General features: G+C 36.5%; 1 protein-coding gene and 1 long non-coding RNA gene across 3 annotated transcripts in view; both read left to right on the forward strand.

Annotated features, from left to right (window-relative positions):
* Positions 1 to 20,258, forward strand: part of LOC149196983 (uncharacterized) — a 148,139-nt gene that overhangs the window by 15,464 nt on the left and 112,417 nt on the right. The gene's annotated exons all lie outside the window — the stretch shown is intronic.
* Positions 2,497 to 3,351, forward strand: LOC149196984 (uncharacterized). Of its 2 annotated transcripts, none has more exons than XM_089403820.1 (3): positions 2,497 to 2,673; positions 2,823 to 2,906; positions 3,026 to 3,351. In XM_089403820.1, exons 1-3 carry the CDS (start codon positions 2,497 to 2,499, stop codon positions 3,083 to 3,085), a joined length of 321 nt encoding a protein of 106 aa, XP_089259946.1. In that variant the 3' UTR covers positions 3,086 to 3,351. The 2 variants fall into 2 exon arrangements, with proteins under 2 accessions (XP_089259946.1, XP_089259945.1); XM_089403819.1 differs by having other exon boundaries at positions 3,031 to 3,351.

The raw sequence follows: 20,258 nt of genomic DNA on the forward strand, positions 1-20,258 counted from the left end.
ATACCAAAGCATAGTATACGAAATTTAAAAAAATATAGGAATCTGTCGTATTAATAAATGCACAGATTCATCGTGGGAAAAAGAAGGAAGTCAAATTTTGCAGCCTTAATGCCCATTTTGATTGTAGAAAATTGGGATGTATAAGAGTTAAAAATGAAATTAGCTCTTATTAATCAGAGTTAAAATTCTTTATTAGGAAACCTACGATAAAAATATCGGTTTCTAATTTCTACTGCCCATAAGAAAGGAGAGAAAGAGAAAGGAATGTAAAGGATTGAATCCTGTGCCTGTTCGATAATTCCCTGGATGATCTCTGGCGAACCACTCAGACATCCGATGGCCATTTCATTCGATGCTCCTCTTCTTCCGTTCTCTTTTGTTTCGTTTTTCACTTAAAACCTATATTTCTTCATCAGAATATGCGTACTGCTACGAGTGGGAACATTCATGGCAATATGATTTATCGGATTCAGGATTGAATTTGGTACAAACGTTCTGATCTTGATAAAGATGAAAGGGTGAGAAATATATTAAATAAAGATGATTGGGTGAGAAATATATTAAACAAAACTTTCAAGATGGTTAAGAAGGGACTCAACTACTGATGTGTCACAGAAGCTGGCACATTTCATGAGTTTCTTTATAATTAATAGGCTGAATCCTACTGTATAAAAATATTCGGCCAGCCACTTCAAAAACCTAACTTATCTTGGAGTGTCACGAAATCTTCACAGTCCATAATTTTAGCCATTTTTTATTAAACTTTGAAATATTTTAAGAAGAGAATCAATCACAAAGTGTTGATATGTGACAGAAAAAAATTCAAAGGATTTGAACCGATCATCAGATAATGATTAAACCCTACTAACGAACTAACTTTCCTTATCAAACATCTTAAATCCTAGTCACAGGAACATTTCAGGATGTACCAGAATTTGTATTCGGCCACTAAAAAACTAACGAATCTTCCAGTATTACGAAACCGTCAGAGCCCACACTTTTGGCCGCCTTTTTCGTTAAAGAATAGGTTTCAGCAAAGACAGCGCCTGTCTTCCAGGAGAAGCTTGAGAGGAAATTAGTATAACCCGTATTGTTGTATGCCACTTGAGACGTATAAAATTAGGCAGTTACAGAGAGCCATTGTTCTGGTCAATATTTTAGGTTTAGTGTTGGTCACATTCGCGCCACTCTAAGCAACGTAAGGGAATAGAGTACGCATTTTGTCATTAATTTTATGCAAGATGTTCTCCTTGGCAGTAATGATATCAACCTGCTAAAGCAAAATAGCCCTTAAGACTCTCTTATGTTGCTGTCTGCTGTGAAACTTGAGAGAGGAGGTAAAGAAAATATAATTTATAGAAAATGTGCTGACTGGATTTAATCAAGAGGAGAGAGGTTAAAGATTTTTTTTAGCTGGCATCTTTGTTGTGTTGACTTTACTAAATGCTGGGGAGAAAGGTATATGTTGATTGACTTTACTAAATGTTGTGAAGAAAGGTATATGTTGACCTGACTTAAGTTTGAGGGGAGAGGTGAAAAATAACATGCCTCTTTGTTTATGCATTGAGTTGACATAAGGTTGGGGGAGAGGTGAAAAATAACAGGCCTCTTTGTTTATGTGGTGAGATGACATAAGGTTGAGGAGAGAGGTAAAAGACAATCTAGATTATATGTCTTTAGGTATAAAAAGCTAAACGTATTTTTATGTTTATTAATTTGATTTTTCAACTCTGTAAGTTTAGTATGTTTTTTTAGTTTCTTAACGTTGGGTTATAATATAAAATTAATAGTTAAAAAAGGAGGAATTTATATTTATTTTAATTTTATGAAAATTATCATAAGATTATATTTTGGTTTTTTTTTTGGGATTTCTCCACAAGTAATAGTGTTATTACTTTAGTTAAAAAAAGAGTTTATATTTATTTTAATTTTATTAAAATTATGATACGATTATACTTTGGTTTTTTTCGGATTTCTTGACTAGTAATAACACTATTATTTTCCAAATCAATAATTTATACATCAATGTTATTGATTGGAATTTTTATTATGACAACATCACTTAAATTTGGAACTCATGTTTAAACAACATTGGTGTCATACACCCAGCCCGGTCATAAGTTTTTTTTTTAACCTTTTTACCCCAGGATGGTTCTAGCGATAATCGTGCATGTGGATAGATTACTTCTGTTTGGTAATTAATATTCTGCTTCCTGTATTTCGACCTGAAAATTGGAGTGTAACATTCTTCCCTTGGTGTTATCGGAAAATACTTTCCGGTGGTTGTGAATATGCCTGCTCTTCTCCACGGGTTCCACCAACTTCCAACACTTAGCAATGGCATTTAATAACGCCGGCTCAGTCACGTGATGGAGTGAGGTCCCGTACTCTAGGGATGTGCACCCTCGAACTCATCGCCGGCACCCCCCCTCCATCGACGACTGGAATGGTTTTCTACGCATCTAAGGGTTGAGCTGTGTTGTAGGGCATTTTCCAATGTTTATGCGGAGACGAGAGATATCTCAGGATTCATTTTGCCGAGGCTGTGCCATAGCTCCGGCTAGCCTGGTACGCACACCGCCAGACTCTTCTGCCTTTCATGGAGGCCACCGGCTACATCCTGCTGAGCTCAATACGGAACCCCGTCATTATTCATTCAGCTCAAGTTTTCTGGTACTAAATGCACCCTACTGTAACTCTTTTTCGGTTTTATGTTTTAGTTTTTTAGCTGCTGCTCACAGTTCCTTTGAGTTTGAATAATCGCTCAATCCTCCTAATGCATTCTCATGTTATTTGTTTACTCTACATGGCCGAGGATGAAGCTATCCACTTGCAGCAACCGCTCATCAGGTTTGCTCGGTGCTGTTCATTCCCTCGAGTTCTTTCGGGTTCCAAATCGCACACAGGTATGTACCAATTGGCAGTTTTCTGGTAGAGTTACACTCAGGTTTGAATGTTAGCGATTATTCTTTGAATGGTGAGCAGGGGGTCTCTTTCTCTCTGTAATTTTTTTTTTTGGACGAAGGCCAGGTGGCCCGACCTTACGTTCCCCTCCTCCTTGCTGCCACTGAGACATGGCGAGTAACTCACACCTCACCAACACTCACTGCACTCGTCAGGCTTCCGGGTAGCCTATTCCCGGTGTAGCTTGCCCATCTGTGGCCTGAGTTTCTTGGTGTTATAATATGATTACGCCTTCGGGCTATAATTGAAATCTCTGTAACTAAATTTGATGTATGGGTACAGAACAGGGTTTTACCCTAGTGGTTGACTTCTGCAGTTTTTTTGTTAAGATTATCGTTGCAATGCACAGCTATTAATTTTTCCATTTATAGAGTTATGGTTACCTTCAATGGAGTTGGAACATTATCTACTATGTGTTGCTTAATCGTTAAATCTTTTCTGTTTAACATCGCCCTCCAGAGTTTGGATGATAGCAACGGGGTTTAATTATTCTATCGGTTCAATGGCGGTCTCCTGATATTGTCTTTCTTTGTTTAAGATTAATTTCACTAGCTGAATTGTTCTGGTGGCATTTAGTTTAAGCCACACCCAAATGGAAATAGGATGGCTGTCTCTACGATGCTTGAGGGCGTTCTCTTGCACAGCTAACCCTAGGAGTCGGCCGTCCTACCAAATGAATGGTACCACGTTTACTCATTGTATTGTCTTTACTGGATCTTAATACCACTACTCAGATGTCAAAGTAAAGCTTACTATTACTGTAGCATGAATGCCTTTCATCGTGTTTTCTTTGATTTTATACAAGTTCTTATTTCTGTTGTCATTCTCATGGATATAGATATATAATGGTTTACTTTCAACTTCGCCATGGTTTATCTACAGTCGAATGTTAGACATAATTTTCTGTATTTTGTTTTTTAATAACTAAACCCCCCCCCCCCCCCCCCCCCCCCCCGTAACACACGATGAGGTAAACAATAGTTCTGAACTGTTACCCTTTCTAATACTCCTTCTAAGTTCTCATGACCTATTTAAGCTTAGGTGGCAGTCCCTAATACGCCTATCATCTGTCTACCAGATAGGTTTTTTTTAAGGGTTATTAATAGTACATTACAGGCTCGACCTTCCCACTAATTGTACCACAGTAGCTAATATTTCTACAGGAAGACTATAACATCATTCTACAGTTGCTGTGGAGGAAGTAACCCTCCTGAAACACAAACATGTTTTTTTTCTAGAATTAAAAAATAAGTCTTCCAGCTAGATTGTTTCAAGAGAGTTCTGTTCATACCTGTAATTGCTGACTAGTTGGAATATTTCAGATAGTCAACCAAACTGGGGTCTGGTTCAATTCAATCCGCCCTACCTTGAGGTTTGTCTTTCAAGACCAAAACCTCCCCCCTTGCTACTTGCTAGACCGCTGTCTTCCGCAATTCGCTCATACAGCGAGCAGGGCTATCTGGTCCTCACCAGTCTTAGCCTTCTAGCTTTTCCTGCTTGGAAATTTTTCCCTTTTTTCCACTGCCTGTCACTACAGGGCAGACCCATCTTTTTTCCTCCCCTTTTCCTCAGGAACCCTTCCCAGTTAGGGGAGGTGGTTAGGGTTGCAGTTCACTGCAACTGTTTCCCCAACTTCCCTCTCAGAAGTTGCAAACTTTTTTTCCAAGAAAACATTTCTTATTTATTAAAGAAATACTAAAAATATTATTGAATTCCCAAAACAGTTAGAAATGTCATATTCAGTTTTTAACCAAAGTGAAATCAAATATTTACATTTTCCTGGGGCATTACATCTCCCCCTCCTGAAATTGGACATCGTCCCGATGTCTGTTGATTGTGGGGAAAACTCCACAGTTAAGCGCGCTTGAGCCAGAGGAGTTTTGGGATGGGTGACCTCCCGGGAAGTCCTGGTTACGGGGTGCAAGCCCCAGAAGTAATGATTGATGCTATGTGATTCATTTCACTAGTTTCAATCTCACTTCTTCACCCCTGTGAGCATCCCCTGATGTAATGAGTGCTAAGTGAACTATTCAAAAATCATAATTAACAAATCTTTATAAATATAAACCATTTTTATTTTTTAAATCTAATGTCTCTTTAGTCCAACTTTCTCTAATTTCTTATCTAGGTATATCAATCTTATAATTGTGTGCTTTTAGACCACTAGTACATATAAAAGGAATAAGGAATAATGTTTGCACAAAGCATGTATATCCTATTTATTTTTACAATTTTATTGATCTTTACCATTTGTAATTTTGAAAAATGCATTTTGTTGGCAAAAGGTTTAATTATACATGTTAAAGTTATTAATAAATGGTTATTTTTATTTAAATTATAGTTTTTTAGAAAACCAATCAAATTATTCATTTTTTTTCTTGTCCATAAATAAAGAAACTAACAATAAATTGACCTCTTTCTTATTTATCCAATTTTAAAATACTCCTTGAATCAAAATAAAAATAAATAAATTAGAAATTAAGAGTAAATATGATGAATAATGAGTTTGGAGTATGCCATAAAACTGCTCCTGTTTGAGTAAGAACTGGTCTTCTTCGGACGTAAGGAAAGAGGTTAACTGCTCCTGTTTGAGTAAGAACTCGTTTTCTTTGGACCTAAGGACAGAACCTCCAAATCCATCAAGCTGAGCGACATGAGACCGAGAGTCAAGCCGGACATCATACCCGCGAAAAGAACCAGCAGCAGAATTATGAGAATATAAATCCAGAACTTTGCGTTGCAGCAAACTTCCTCTGCGGCCATTTTCCGGACCCTAGGTTTATAAAACTTCAAAATAATACTAATTTTCTTCAAATAAAGCACAGTAACTGTCAAAGAACCACACTACGCTGCAATTCCTTCTGCCTGCGTTTCATAAATTCCTCAAAGCTCTGCATTTTACAGCATGTTTAGCCTTCGAGAGGCTTCGATTACTAAACCTTTATGCTTATTTAATAAAATTTCCCTGGTCACAAGGGCAGGGGTTTGAAATTGCATCACGGGAGCAATACCAGTACCAAATAGGTTAGAAATTTCACAAAATCAAGCTTCACAACGGCCAATTTTACCCAGCAGATTTTAACCACAAAATTTACACAAGCGTAGGGACTGTGAGGTCGCAGGGTTTGAACGAAGCTCCGATACCATATGTAATGACTGTCATAAGTTAAAGAGTCCTTACCGAAACTGTAAAGATTACTGAAACTGTATTAATTGATTTGATGGAGTACTTACCTGATCTGCTACGGCTGTTGCGATGATGTGATGATCTGCTGCAGAACTTCTCTCGTTACCGAATGACCAAACCACCCAGCCGAACCGAGTATACCTGGATACTCAATCCAGTATGTCTCTCAACCGAAGCATACTGTTCCCCCGTGCCCAGAGACTTCAAAACAAGTAAGGCTCAATAGTTCCGAATTATAAGCAGTATGGATAATTTCCTCTCCTTCAGCACTCTCCTTCGTCCTTCAACAACCCCCGGTTCAGTTTTTCCACTCAGTCAATCCAACCTTCCTCCGAGACATAGAACACCCCCCTTTTTATAGCAGAGGTCTCCCTCTCTACGCACCAGTTCACCGCCTTTATGAAAGGATAAGATTTTGTTAGGCGGTGACCGCTTTGTCAAGATATTTGCCTTTAATAGAATCCGATCTTCACACATCGGATGGTGTCACTTTAATTTATGACAGATGGTACTTTAATTTAAATAGTATAAAACCATGATGATTTAAATATTACATATTATTTTATGTCTTATAAAATATTAAGTCTAATCATAAGGTTTATGGGTTTAGCTTTATTAGTACACCTTTTGGGTTATATATATGTAACCATATGAATAAACTCAACTATATTTCTCAGTGAGTGTATATTTCTTCTATTTACGAGAATTAGGTATTTAGTTACACCTTTGATAATTAATTCATTTATCTTATATTTTAGACATTCTCCATGAATAGTCGATATATAGTCGATGTGTGTATATATATATATATATATATACTTATACTAGTGCAATGTAAATGATGCATGCATATGTAGCTATCATATGCATGCCTCACATGCATGCTAATATTGCTATGCTGTTCGGGATTTGAGATGGGTTGTTACATACACCCCTCCTTCAAAAGAACTTCGCCCCGAAGTTAAGGGTTTATAAAGTATATTGATAATTCCTTTAAGGTATGAAAGGATTGTATTATGTGATTGAATTTTCATTTATGATCGTGAGGACACTTTAAAATTTGAGATTTTGAACGCTGATAGATTTCCAATTTTAATAGTCATGCCTTGCCCAAACCAGGTTCCCAAGCTATTCTAAAATCATCCTATCCTTTCTAATCTCTTCCGCTCCCATCCTATCCATCCTCTATTGGAGTATGCCATGGCGTCAGCTATACTGACCTAACCATGCATAAACTCTAAGGATGGCAGCGTCGGCTATATCGACCTGATTTCCCAGTAGGCATCCGGCAATCATCATCACACGTCTAGGGGAGCGTGATTCACACAATCCTCCCATGACCCCAGGTTTTAGAGGATAAACGGTGGGCAACACCTCCACCCCTCCCAATAGAATCAGGGTTAATACCCTTTCATGGAATCTCTTTGAGCCTTAATTGTTCTGAAGTTTCTGTCATCACGTGGTCATTTGGTAACGGATTTTACCTGCAATCATAAACACTTGTCCAGCATTTATAACATGTGCATTAATATTTTCAAAAAAACACATAGCTTATGTATATTTCATACATGTCTTTTAAAGTATAACATACCTTGCCATAATCTATTCATGTCATTAGCTTTCATATTTACAAGATAATCATTCTTTTGTGTATTGCTTGTGCATAAAACTTATGACTTTAGATTGCTAACTGACACTTGATATTGATCTTACGAGCACATATCGTTATGTTCCAAACTTTCATTGATCTGTATGTGTTTGCTCAGTAACAACTAACTGGGTTATTGTCTTACTTGGTAACAAAATGCATCATATGGACAGTCATTAGCAAGGACAATTCTCAATTCCTTCTTTTTAACAATACTGTTAATTGTTGTGTTCTTTTATATATAAATTGATTGAAATACCTAGCTCAAAGTATGGTATGCAACATATTTGGGGAACATATTTTGAACTCAACATTTCCTTTAACAATAATACACCGAACATTGCTCTATGTTTAAATGGTAGTACTCTTTCAATACCTTGGCCCTATGGGTTGAATTTATGCTCATGGAACCTTTGCTCAGGTTGTATTCATCACTTATCTTATTGCTAAATTAGGTCTGAATGTTGCGTAGTATCCGATCCTATTGACTGTTCCACTACCAAGGACTTGATATTCATGCCAAGTGAACTACTGTTTCCAGATCTTTTGCCAGCGCACATTCCAGGGTCCGAACTTAAGTTCTATGCATTATACCAGTTTTTTTTTATGCCTCTATATAAATGAGTTAATGACTGTTGCAATTCTTAGTTAGTTCCTCATCACACGGTGTTTAATAGTAGTGTATTCCTTGTTGAATAATTGAGAATGGTAGTTAGAACCGCTTGAGCTCAATTCACTGGTACTGTTATCATTTAACTGGGAGTATAGTGGAAAACTGTTTACCTACAGCTAACAGATAATAACTGATGTGAAAAAGGGGATCATCGTATCCTCCACACAAACTCAGAAATTTGTCAGAAATTAAGAGAATATACAGGAGGGAATTCTACATCTTTCACTGTGGTATAGTGATAAAATTGAAAACTTCTGTAGATGTCTTCATAATAGTTTTTACCTCAGAAAATATATGTATATACTGTGGACAAATAACATTCAATGAGGTCTCTAAAGAGTCACATATAATATCTTCCTTACTCAAAATCGCCCCAGCTGTTATACATAATTTAGCCATATTATTATCACTATACCACAGTAAAAGATGTAGAATTCCCTCTTGTATATTCTCTTAGTTTCTAATAAATTTCTGAGTTTGTGTGAAGGTTACAGTGATCTTTTTTTTCACATCAGTTATTATCTGTTAGCTGTAGGTAAACAGTTTTCCACTATACTCCCAGTTAAATGATAACAGTACCAGCCAATTGAGCTCAAGCGGTTATATATACCATTCACAATTATTCAACCAGGAATACACTACTATTAAACACCGTGTGATGAGGAACTAACTAAGAATTGCAACAGTCATTAACTCATTTATATAGAGGCATAAAAATAACTGGTATAATGCATAGAACTTAAGTTCGGACCCTAGAATGTGCGCTGGCAAAAGATCTGGAAACAATAGTTTACTTGGCATGAATATCAAGTCCTTGGTAGTAGAACAGTCAATAGGATCGGATACTACGCAACATTCAGACCTAATTTAGCAATAAGATAAGTGATGAATACAACCTGAGCAAAGGTTCCATGAGCATAAATTCAACCTATAGGGCCAAGGTGTTGAAAGAGTACTACCATTTAAACATAGAGCAGTGTTCGGTGTATTATTGTTAAAAGAAATGTTGAGTACAAAATATGTTCCCAAAATGTGTTGCATACCATACTTTGAGCTAGGTATTTCAAACAGTTATATATAAAAGAATACACCAAATAACATTATTGTAAAAGAAGGAATTGAGATTTGTCCTTGCTAATGACTGTCCATATGATGCATTTCGTTACCAAGTAAGACAATAACCCAGTTAGTTGTTACTGAGCAAACACATGCAGATCAATGAAAGTTTGGAACATAACGATATGTGCTCGTAAGATCAATATCAAGTGTCAGTTAGCAATTTAAAGTCATGAGTTTTATGCACAAGCAATACACGAAAGAATGATTATATGGTAAATATGAAAGCTAATGACATGAATAGATTATGGCAAGATATGTTATACCTTAAATGACACGTATGAAATATACATATGCTAGGTGTGTTGTTTGAAAATATTAATGCACATGTTATAAATGCATGGACAAGTGTTTATGATTGCAGATAAAATCCGTTACCAAATGACCACATGATGACAAAAACTTCAGAACAATTAAGGCTCAAAGAGATTCCATGAAAGGGTATTAACCCTGATTCTACTGGGAGGGGTGGAGGTGTTGCCCACCGTTTATCCTCTAAAACCTGGGGTCATGGGAGGATTGTGCGAGTCACGCTCCCCTAGACGTGTGATGATGATTGCCGGATGCCTACTGGGAAATCAGGTCGATATAGTCGACGCTGCCATCCTTAGAGTTTATGCATGATTAGGCCAGTATAGCTGACGCCATGGCATACTCCAGTAGAGGACGGATAGGATGGGAGCGGAAGAGATTAGGAAGGATAGGATGATTTTAGAATAGCTTGGGAACCTGGTTTGGGCAAGGCATGACCATTAAAATTAGAAATCTATCAGCGTTCAAAATCTCAAATTTTAAAGTGTCCTCACGATCATAAATGAAAATTCAATCACATAATGCAATCCTTACATACTCTAAAGGAATTATCAATATACTTTATAAACCCTTAACTTCGGGACGAAATTCTTTTGAAGGAGGGGTGTATGTAACAACCCATCTCAAATCACGAGCAATATAGCAATATTAGCATGCATGTGAGGCATGCATATGATAGCTACATATGCATGCATCATATACATTGCACTAGTATATGTATATATATAGATATACATCGACTATATATCGACTATTCATGGAGAATGTCTAGATATAAGATAAATGAATTAATTATCAAAGGTGTAAATTAAATACCTAATTCTCGTAAATAGAAGAAATATACACTCAGTAAGAAATATAGTTGAGTTTATTCATATGTCTACATATATAACCCAAAATGTGTACTAATAAAACTAAACCCATAAACCTTATGATTAAACTTGATAGTTATAAGACAAAATAATATGTAATATTTAAAATCATCATGGTTTTATACTATTTAAATTAAAGTACCATCTGTCATAAATTAAAGTGACACCATCCGATGTTGTGAAAATCTGATTCTATTAAAGGCAAATATCAAATCTGATTCTATTAAAGGCAAATATCTTGACAAAGCGGTCACCGCCTTACAAAATCTTATCCTTTCATAAAGGCGGTGGACTGATGCGTAGAGAGGGAGGAACCTCTGCTATAAAAGGGGGGGTGTTCTATGTCTCGGGGGGGGATGGATGCCTGTGGAGGGGGAAGGTGGTATTTACTGTGAGTGGAAAAACTGAACAGGGTGCTGTTGAAGGAAGAAGGAGAGGAATTTATCCATACTGCTTGTAATTCGGAACTATTGAGCCTTACTTGTTTTGAAGTCTCTGGGCACGGGGGAACGGTATGCTTCGGTTGAGAGGCATACTGGATTGAGTATCCAGGTATACTCGGTTTGGCTGGGTGGTTTGGTCATTCGGTAACGAGAGAAGTTCTGCAGCAGATCATCGCAACAGCCGTAGCAGATCAAGTAAGTACTCCATTAAATCAATTAATACAGTTTCATAGCTTCAGTAATCTTTACAGTTTCGGTAAGGACTCTTTAACTTAGGTCAGTCACTACATATGGTATTAACCCTGATTCTACTGGGAGGGGTGGAGGTGTTGCCCACCGTTTATCCTCTAAAACCTGGGGTTATGGGAGGATTGTGCGCTCCCCTAGACGTGTGATGATGATTGCCGGATGCCTACTGGGAAATCAGGTCGATATAGTCGACGTTGCCATCCTTAGAGTTTATGCATGGTTAGTACTCCATTAAATCAATTAATACAGTTTCATAGCTTCAGTAATCTTTACAGTTTCGGTAAGGACTCTTTAACTTAGGTCAGTCACTACATATGGTATTAACCCTGATTCTACTGGGAGGGGTGGAGGTGTTGCCCACCGTTTATCCTCTAAAACCTGGGGTTATGGGAGGATTGTGCGCTCCCCTAGACGTGTGATGATGATTGCCGGATGCCTACTGGGAAATCAGGTCGATATAGTCGACGTTGCCATCCTTAGAGTTTATGCATGGTTAGGTCAGTATAGCTGACGCCATGGCATACTCCAGTAGAGGACGGATAGAATGGGAGCGGAAGAGATTAGGAAGGATAGGATGATTTTAGAATAGCTTGGGAACCTGGTTTGGGAAATGCATGACTATTAAAATTGGAAATCTATCAGCGTTCAAAATCTCAAATTTTAAAGTGTCCTCAAGAACATAAATGAAAATTCAATCACATAATACAATCCTTACATACCTTAAAGGAATTATCAATATACTTTATAAACCCTTAACTTCGGGACGAAGTTCTTTTGAAGGAGGGGTGTATGTAACAACCCATCTCAAATCCCGAACAACATAGCAATATTAGCATGCATGTGAGGCATGCATGTGATAGCTACATATGCATGCATCATATACAATGCACTAGTATATATATATATATATATATACATCGACTATTCATGGAGAATGTCTACAAGATAAATGAATTAATTATCAAAGGTGTAACTAAATACCTAATTCTCGTAAATAGAAGAAATATACACTCACTAAGAAATATAGTTGAGTTTATTCATATGGTTACATATATATAACCCAAAAGGTGTACTAATAAAACTAAACCCATAAACCTTATGATTAAACTGGATATTTTATAAGACATAAAATAATATGTAATATTTAAATCATCATGGTTTTATACTATTTAAATTAAAGTACCATCTGTCATAAATTAAAGTGACACCATCCGATGTTGTGAAAATCTGATTCTATTAAAGGCAAATATCAAATCTGATTCTATTAAAGGCAAATATCAAATCTGATTCTATTAAAGGCAAATATCTTGACAAAGCAGTCACCGCCTAACAAAATCTTATCCTTTCATAAAGGCGGTGAACTGATGCGTAGAGAGGGAGGAACCTCTGCTATAAAAGGGGGGGTGTTCTATGTCTCAGGGGAGGAGGTTGTATTGACTGTGAGTGGGAAAACTGAACCGGGGGCTGTTGAAGGACGAAGGAGAGTGCTGAAGGAGAGGAAATTATCCATACTGCTTATAATTCGGAACTATTGAGCCTTACTTGTTTTGAAGTCTCTGGGCACGGGGGAACGGTATGCTTCGGTTGAGAGGCATACTGGATTGAGTATCCAGGTATACTCGGTTCGGCTGGGTGGTTTGGTCATTCGGTAACGAGAGAAGTTCTGCAGCAGATCATCGCAACAGCCGTAGCAGATCAGGTAAGTACTCCATCAAATCAATTAATACAGAGCAGATGAGGTAAGTACTCCATCAAATCAATTAAGACAGTTCCTCCTTGATAATTGAGTTTGTATAAAGTTCTTCTATGAGACCTTTCTTCAAGTTCGTGTGAAAACTTCTGTAGGTGTTTCCTTAAATAGTTTTACTTCAGAAAATATATATATACTGTGGACAAATAACATTCAATGAGGCCTCTAAAGAGTCACATATAATATCTGCCTTACATCACAGTAAGGGATGTTAAGAGAAGCTTGCAAAACTGTGCTTTTAATCGTGAAAAGGCATCTGTTACTGGGCAGCAGTGTTTTCTTGTTGATATCATTCATCATAATCTTTGTGGCATTTTAAATCTGAGGCATTTTCTTGAAAGATCTATTGGTTGGCAAGGTCATCTCTGTAGGTTTGCAATCAAGATCATGCTACCATGAAACTTCTATCATTCTGAAGTTTATATGACGAGTTCGACCTTTCCTCTTATATACCTCAATTTCAACTATATTAGTGATGATCCAAGTTATAACATATCTCTATGATAGGCATTCTGTTAATTTTAGTTATGTTCTTTGTTAGGACAATTACTTCGATGTTCCATATTATCCCAATTAACAGTTCCATTTCATTTGCAAAAGCAATCACATAAACCATTATCACATTGACGGAAACTGTAGAAAGAACAAATTTGATTGGGAAACTATAACGAAGAATGCTGTGAATTGGGATGCAGTCAGATATGCGGATCTTGAAGATACTGCAGATGCCATCAAGGACCGAGGGATGAACAATGTTCTTGCAGGGAGAATAAAACGGTTTCTTGAGATGCTTCACACAGACATTGGCACCATTGACCTAGAGTGGTTGAAGGATATTCCACCTGATGATACAAACTGGCCTTTCCTGCCGATGATGATATGGACTCCCTTGATGCTGTGAAATTCCTTGATAATATGGACGAGATTAACTCCTTGAAGAGTTGAACGAAAAGGAGTTGACGTATTCTCTAGAGATAAGTACTTTCTCGAATATTTTGATATTATGCTTTTAATTATTATTAGTCTCTTGTAATTGTAAATTTTGCTTAGATGAATTCGTTTTATTATTATTTATGCTCCAGTAACAAACAAGTGGTAATGATGTTTATATTCTTACAAACTTCTAGATATTCATTTTGTTTAGTCACCCTCCTTTATAATTACTAGGGGACTCACTCCTCAACCTGTCTTCTTCTATCTTGCATAGAAACCACAAGTTGTTGAATGGTTAGAATCTGCTCTTGCCTTTTATAATCAATAGTGCTCTGTAATGATATATTCTTCACTGTTGGATTGATGCAATTTAGGAACATCTTTAACAAATTGTTTGAAGGCTAGTTCTGTTGTTACATGCCTACCTCATGCATGAGCAGAACCATCACATAAACCTTAAACCTCACACATTCTACTGCTGGAGCATTTGATTACAGTTAATACAGTCTTTTGTTATTGGCTCCTGTAGTTAATGTTCGGGACATTTCAATCTCTAAGATATTTTGCTGAGATATGATGATAATTCTACTCTACTACAACCACGTAGATATTCCTCCTTGATAATTGAGTTTGTATAAAGTTCCTCTATGAGACCTTTCTTCAAGTTCGTATGAAAACTTCTGTAAGCTGTTTTCTTAATAGTTTTACTTCAGAAAATATATATATACCATTCACAATTATTCAACAAGGAAGACACTGCTATTAAACACCGTGTGATGAGGAACTAACTAAGAATTGCATCAGTGATTAACTCATTTATATAGAGGCATAAAAATAATTGGTATAATGCATAGAACTTAAGTTCGGACCCTAGAATGTGCGCTGGCAAAAGATCTCGAAACAGTAGTTCACTTGGCATGAATATCAAGTCCTTGGTAGTGAAGCAGTCAATAGGATCGGATACTACGCAACATTCCGACCTAATTTAGCAATAATATAAGTGATGAATACAACCTGAGCAAAGGTTCCACGAGCATAAATTCAACCTAAAGGGCCAAGGTATTGAAAGAGTACTACCATTTAAACATAGAGCAATGTTCGGTGTATTATTGTTAAAGGAAATGTTGAGTTCAAAATATGATCCCAAATATGTTGCATACCATACTTTGAGCTAGGTATTTCAATCAATTTATATATAAAAGAACACAACAAATAACAGTATTGTTAAAAGAAGGAATTGAGAATTGTCCTTGCTAATGACTGTCCATATGATGCATTTTGTTACCAAGTAAGACAATAACCCAGTTAGTTGTTACTGAGCAAACACATACAGATCAATGAAAGTTTGGAACATAACGATATGTGTTCGTAAGATCAATATCAAGTGTCAGTTAGCAATTTAAAGCCAAGAGTTTATGCACAAACAATACACGAAAGAATGATTATATTGTAAATATGAAAGCTAATGACATGAATAGATTATGGCAAGGTATGTTATACTTTAGATGACATGTATGAAATATACATAAGCTATGTGTTTTTTTGAAAATATTAATGCACATGTTATAAATGCATGGACAAGTGTTTATGATTGCAGATAAAATCCGTTACCAAATGACCACGTGATGACAGAAACTTCAGAACAATTAAGGCTCAAAGAGATTCCATGATAGGGTATTAACCCTGATTCTACTGGGAGGGGTGGAGGTGTTGCCCACCGTTATCCTCTAAAAACCTGGGGTCATGGGAGGATTGTGCGAGTCACGCTCCCCTAGACGTGTGATGATGATTGCCGGATGCCTACTGGGAAATCAGGTCGATATAGTCGACGCTGGCATCCTTAGAGTTTATGCATGGTTAGGTCAGTATAGATGACGCCATGGCATACTCCAATAGAGGACGGATAGGATGGGAGTGGAAGAGATTAGGAAGGATAGGATGATTTTAGAATAGCTTGGGAACCTGGTTTGGGCAAGGCATGACCATTAAAATTAGAAATCTACCAGCGTTCAAAATCTCAAATTCTAAAGTGTCCTCGATCATAAATGAAAATTCAATCACATAATACAATCCTTACATACCTTAAAGGAATTATCAATATACTTTATAAACCCTTAACTTCGGGATAGGATGGGAGTGGAAGAGATTATGAATGATAGGATGATTTTAGAATAGCTTGGGAACCTGGTTTGGGCAAGGCATGACCATTAAAATTAGAAATCTACCAGCGTTCAAAATCTCAAATTCTAAAGTGTTCTCGATCATAAATGAAAATTCAATCACATAATACAATCCTTACATACCTTAAAGGAATTATCAATATACTTTATAAACCCTTAACTTCGGGACGAAGTTCTTTTGAAGGAGGGGTGTATGTAACAACCCATCTCAAATCCCGAACAACATAGCAATATTAGCATGCATGTGAGGCATGCATATGATAGCTACATATGCATGCATCATATATGTTGCACTAGTATATATATATATATATATATATATATATATATATGTATATATATATATGTATATATATACATCGACGATATATCGACTATTCATGGAGAATGTCTAAAATATAAGATAAATGAATTAATTATCAAAGGTGTAACTAAATACCTAATTCTCGTAAACAGAAGAAATATATCCACTCACTAAGAAATATAGTTGAGTTTATTCATATGGTTACATATATATAACCCAAACGGTGTACTAATAAAACTAAACCCATAAAACCTTATGATTAGACTTGATATTTTATAAGACATAAAATAATATGTAATATTTAAATCATCATGGTTTTATACTATTTAAATTAAAGTACCATCTGCCTTAAATTAAAGTGACACCATCCGATGTGTGAAGATCTGATTCTATTGAAGGCAAATATCTTGACAAAGCGGTCACCGCCTAACAAAATCTTATCCTTTCATAAAGGCGGTGAGCTGGTGCGTAGAGAGGGAGGAACCTCTGCTATAAAAACGAGGGGGGTGCTTAATGTTTGGGAGAAAGGAGGTGGTATGGACTGTGAAGGGAAAAACTGAACCGAGGGCTGTTGAATGGAGAAGGAGAGTGCTGTTGAAGGAAGGAGGAGAGGAATTTATCCATACTGTTTATAATTCGGAACTAGAGCCTTACTTGTTTTGAAGTCTCTGGGCACGGGGGAACGGTATGCTTCGGTTGAGAGGCATACTGGATTGAGTATCCAGGTATACTCGGTTCGGCTGGGTGGTTTGGTCATTCGGTAACGAGAGAAGTTCTGCAGCAGATCATCGCAACAGCCTTAGCAGATCAGGTAAGTACTGCATCAAATCAATTAATACAGAGCAGATCAGGTAAGTACTCCATCAAATCAATTAATACAGTTCCTCCTTGATAATTGAGTTTGTATAAAGTTCTTCTATGAGACCTTTCTTCAAGTTCGTATGAAAACTTCTGTAGGTGTTTCCTTAAATAGTTTTACTTCAGAAAATATATATATACTGTGGACAAATAACATTCAATGAGGCCTCTAAAGAGTCACATATAATATATTCCTTACTCAAAATTACCCCCAGCTGTTATACATAATTTAGCCATATTATTATCAATACCACAGTAAAAGATGTAGGATTCCCTCCTGTATATTCTCTTAGTTTCTAATAAATTTCTGAGTTTTGTGTGAAGGTTACAGTGATCCCTTTTTGCACATCGGTTGTTATCTGTAAGCTGTAGTTCGTGTATCATGGCATTGCTTGAAACGAAAATGGAAATAAAGGTTGATAAAGATAATCTTTGTTACAAAACCATATTGGTTCCTATTGTGTTTTAAATTGTTTGAGTCCTTAAACAATTTCAAAGGCCAGTCATTTAACCCTGTTAAAGCTACTGGAATATGGGTAGGGTTGAAAAAAAAAAAAAAAAAAAACCAGATATATCTAATGTTATGATAGATGAAGCAAAATCACCAATTTCATATTTCTTGATCTGCCTTTGTCAAAGGTGGCATTCTTTGAAAGAAAGTAGAATCAGCTCCCCAAATTATAAAATTTGCGAAATATGGTGTTGTGTAACTTGTCCAGAGTTGACATATGCCTTCATAGGAGTGTGCCAAAACATGAAGTTTTCCATCTGGTTAGTAGGCCTACCACAAAAAGGTCTAAACTTATCTGAAGTAAAGTCATGAACAAGTACAATCATAGGTGCTGCTGACGATATTCTCGAACCAAATAACATTCTAATATACTTGCACTGTGATCCAATTATTTATACCAAGTCCAGAGATGTAAATTATACAAAATTGAGAATAGGAATTGTGCTTAAATCGCAGGAGTCGGGTTATTATTTTTCTAGGGTTCTTGATATTGTAGAGCACAGTGGACTGGCATTAAATTTTTTTTTAGCAGGACATGATTATGTGCTTATCTGGTCAACTGACATCGACAAGTGTCTGATGCTCCTAGAGATATTGTCAGTAAAATAAAAAGTAGGCTTCTCAAGAACGTGCAAACCTTGTTGGCCTTCCAATGGTCATGTTGCAACGATTGCCATATTTTGGAATGTTGATGGAAGCGCATGTTTTGCAAATTTTGATGGTTATTCTGTTTCACCGGACTGGTTAGTCCTTTTTCCTCTGTATCAGGTTCAGATTGTGACTGAGGTGTGGGTTCGAAGAATGTCATATCTATATCTATCGATATTCAAATAGTTTTCAAGGACGTTAAAGCCATATCATGCCCTTTTTATTCTGCATTTTAATATTTTGCAACACAGTGGTCAGATATATAATAGAAGGTTAATATCAGGAATATTAGGATGCAAACAGGTTTTATTTCCATTTTTGATTTGTTGCATTCAGACAATCTAAAGTGACGTGTCTCAGCTTTCAATTGAACTCTGATGAACAATTTTTCCACTATACTTCCAGTTAAATGATAACAGAACCAGACAATTGAGCTCAAGCGGTTATATATACCATTCACAATTATTCAACAAGGAATACACTGCTATTAAACACCATGTGATGAGGAACTAACTCAGAATTGCAAACAGCCATTAACTCATTCATATAGAGGCATATAAATAACTGGTATAATGCATAGAACTTAAGTTCGGACCCTGGAATGTGCGCTGGCAAAAGATCTGGAAACAGTAGTTCACTTGGCATGAATATCAACTCCTTGGTAGTGAAACAGTCAATAGGATCGGATACTACGCAACATTCAGACCTAATTTAGCAATAAGATAAGTGATGAATACAACCTGAGCAAAGGTTCCATGAGCATAAATTCAACCCATAGGGCCAAGGTATTGAAAGAGTACTACCATTTAAACATAGAACAATGTTCGGTGTATTATTGTTAAAGGAAATGTTGAGTTCAAAATATGTCCCCAAATGGGTTGCATACCATACTTGAGCTAGTTATTTCAATCAATTTATATATAACAGGACACAACAAGTAACAGTATTGTTAAAAAGACGGAATTGAGATTTGTCTTTGCTAATGACTATCCATATGATGCATTTTGTTACCAGGTAAGACAATAACCCAGTTAGTTGTTACTGGAGCAAACACATTCAGATCAATGAAAGTTGGAACATAATGATATGTGCTCGTAAGATCAAATATCAAGTGTCAGTTAGCAATTTAAAGTCATGAGTTTTATGCACAAACAATACACAAAAGAATGATTATATTTTATATATGAAAGCTAATGACATGAATAGATTATGGCAAGGTATGTTATACTTTAGATGACATGTATGAAATATACATAAGCTATGTGTTTTTGAAAATATTAATGCACATGTTATAAATGCATGGACAAGTGTTTATGATTGCAGATAAAATCCGTTACCAAAATGACCACGTGATGATAGAAACTTCAGAACAATTAAGGCTCAAAAGAATTCCATGATAGGGTATTAACCCTGATTCTACTGGGAGGGGTGGAGGTGTTGCCCACTGTTTATCCTCCGAACCCTGGAGTCATGGGAGGACTGTGCGAGTCACGCTCCCCTAGACGTGTGATGATGACTGCCAGATGCCTACTAGGGATCAGGTCGGTATAGCCAACGCTGTCACCCTTGGAGTTTATGAATGGTAAGGTCAGTATAACTGACACCATGGC

The sequence above is a fragment of the Pinus tabuliformis genome, chromosome 2_2 (genome assembly GCF_031772625.1).
Source record: "Pinus tabuliformis cultivar Carrire ecotype Pingquan chromosome 2_2, CPIR1, whole genome shotgun sequence".
NCBI classification, from domain to species: domain Eukaryota; kingdom Viridiplantae; phylum Streptophyta; class Pinopsida; order Pinales; family Pinaceae; genus Pinus; species Pinus tabuliformis.

Bases quoted from the DNA above. Each gene is read 5' to 3' on its own strand.
- LOC149196984 (XM_089403819.1), top strand. From the start codon at position 2,497: ATGTTTATGCGGAGACGAGAGATATCTCAGGATTCATTTTGCCGAGGC. The intron at 2,674-2,822 runs GTACTAAATGCA...CCGAGGATGAAG, and splicing joins CATTCAGCTCAAGTTTTCTG to CTATCCACTTGCAGCAACCG. The intron at 2,907-3,030 runs GTATGTACCAAT...GACGAAGGCCAG, and splicing joins GGGTTCCAAATCGCACACAG to GTGGCCCGACCTTACGTTCC.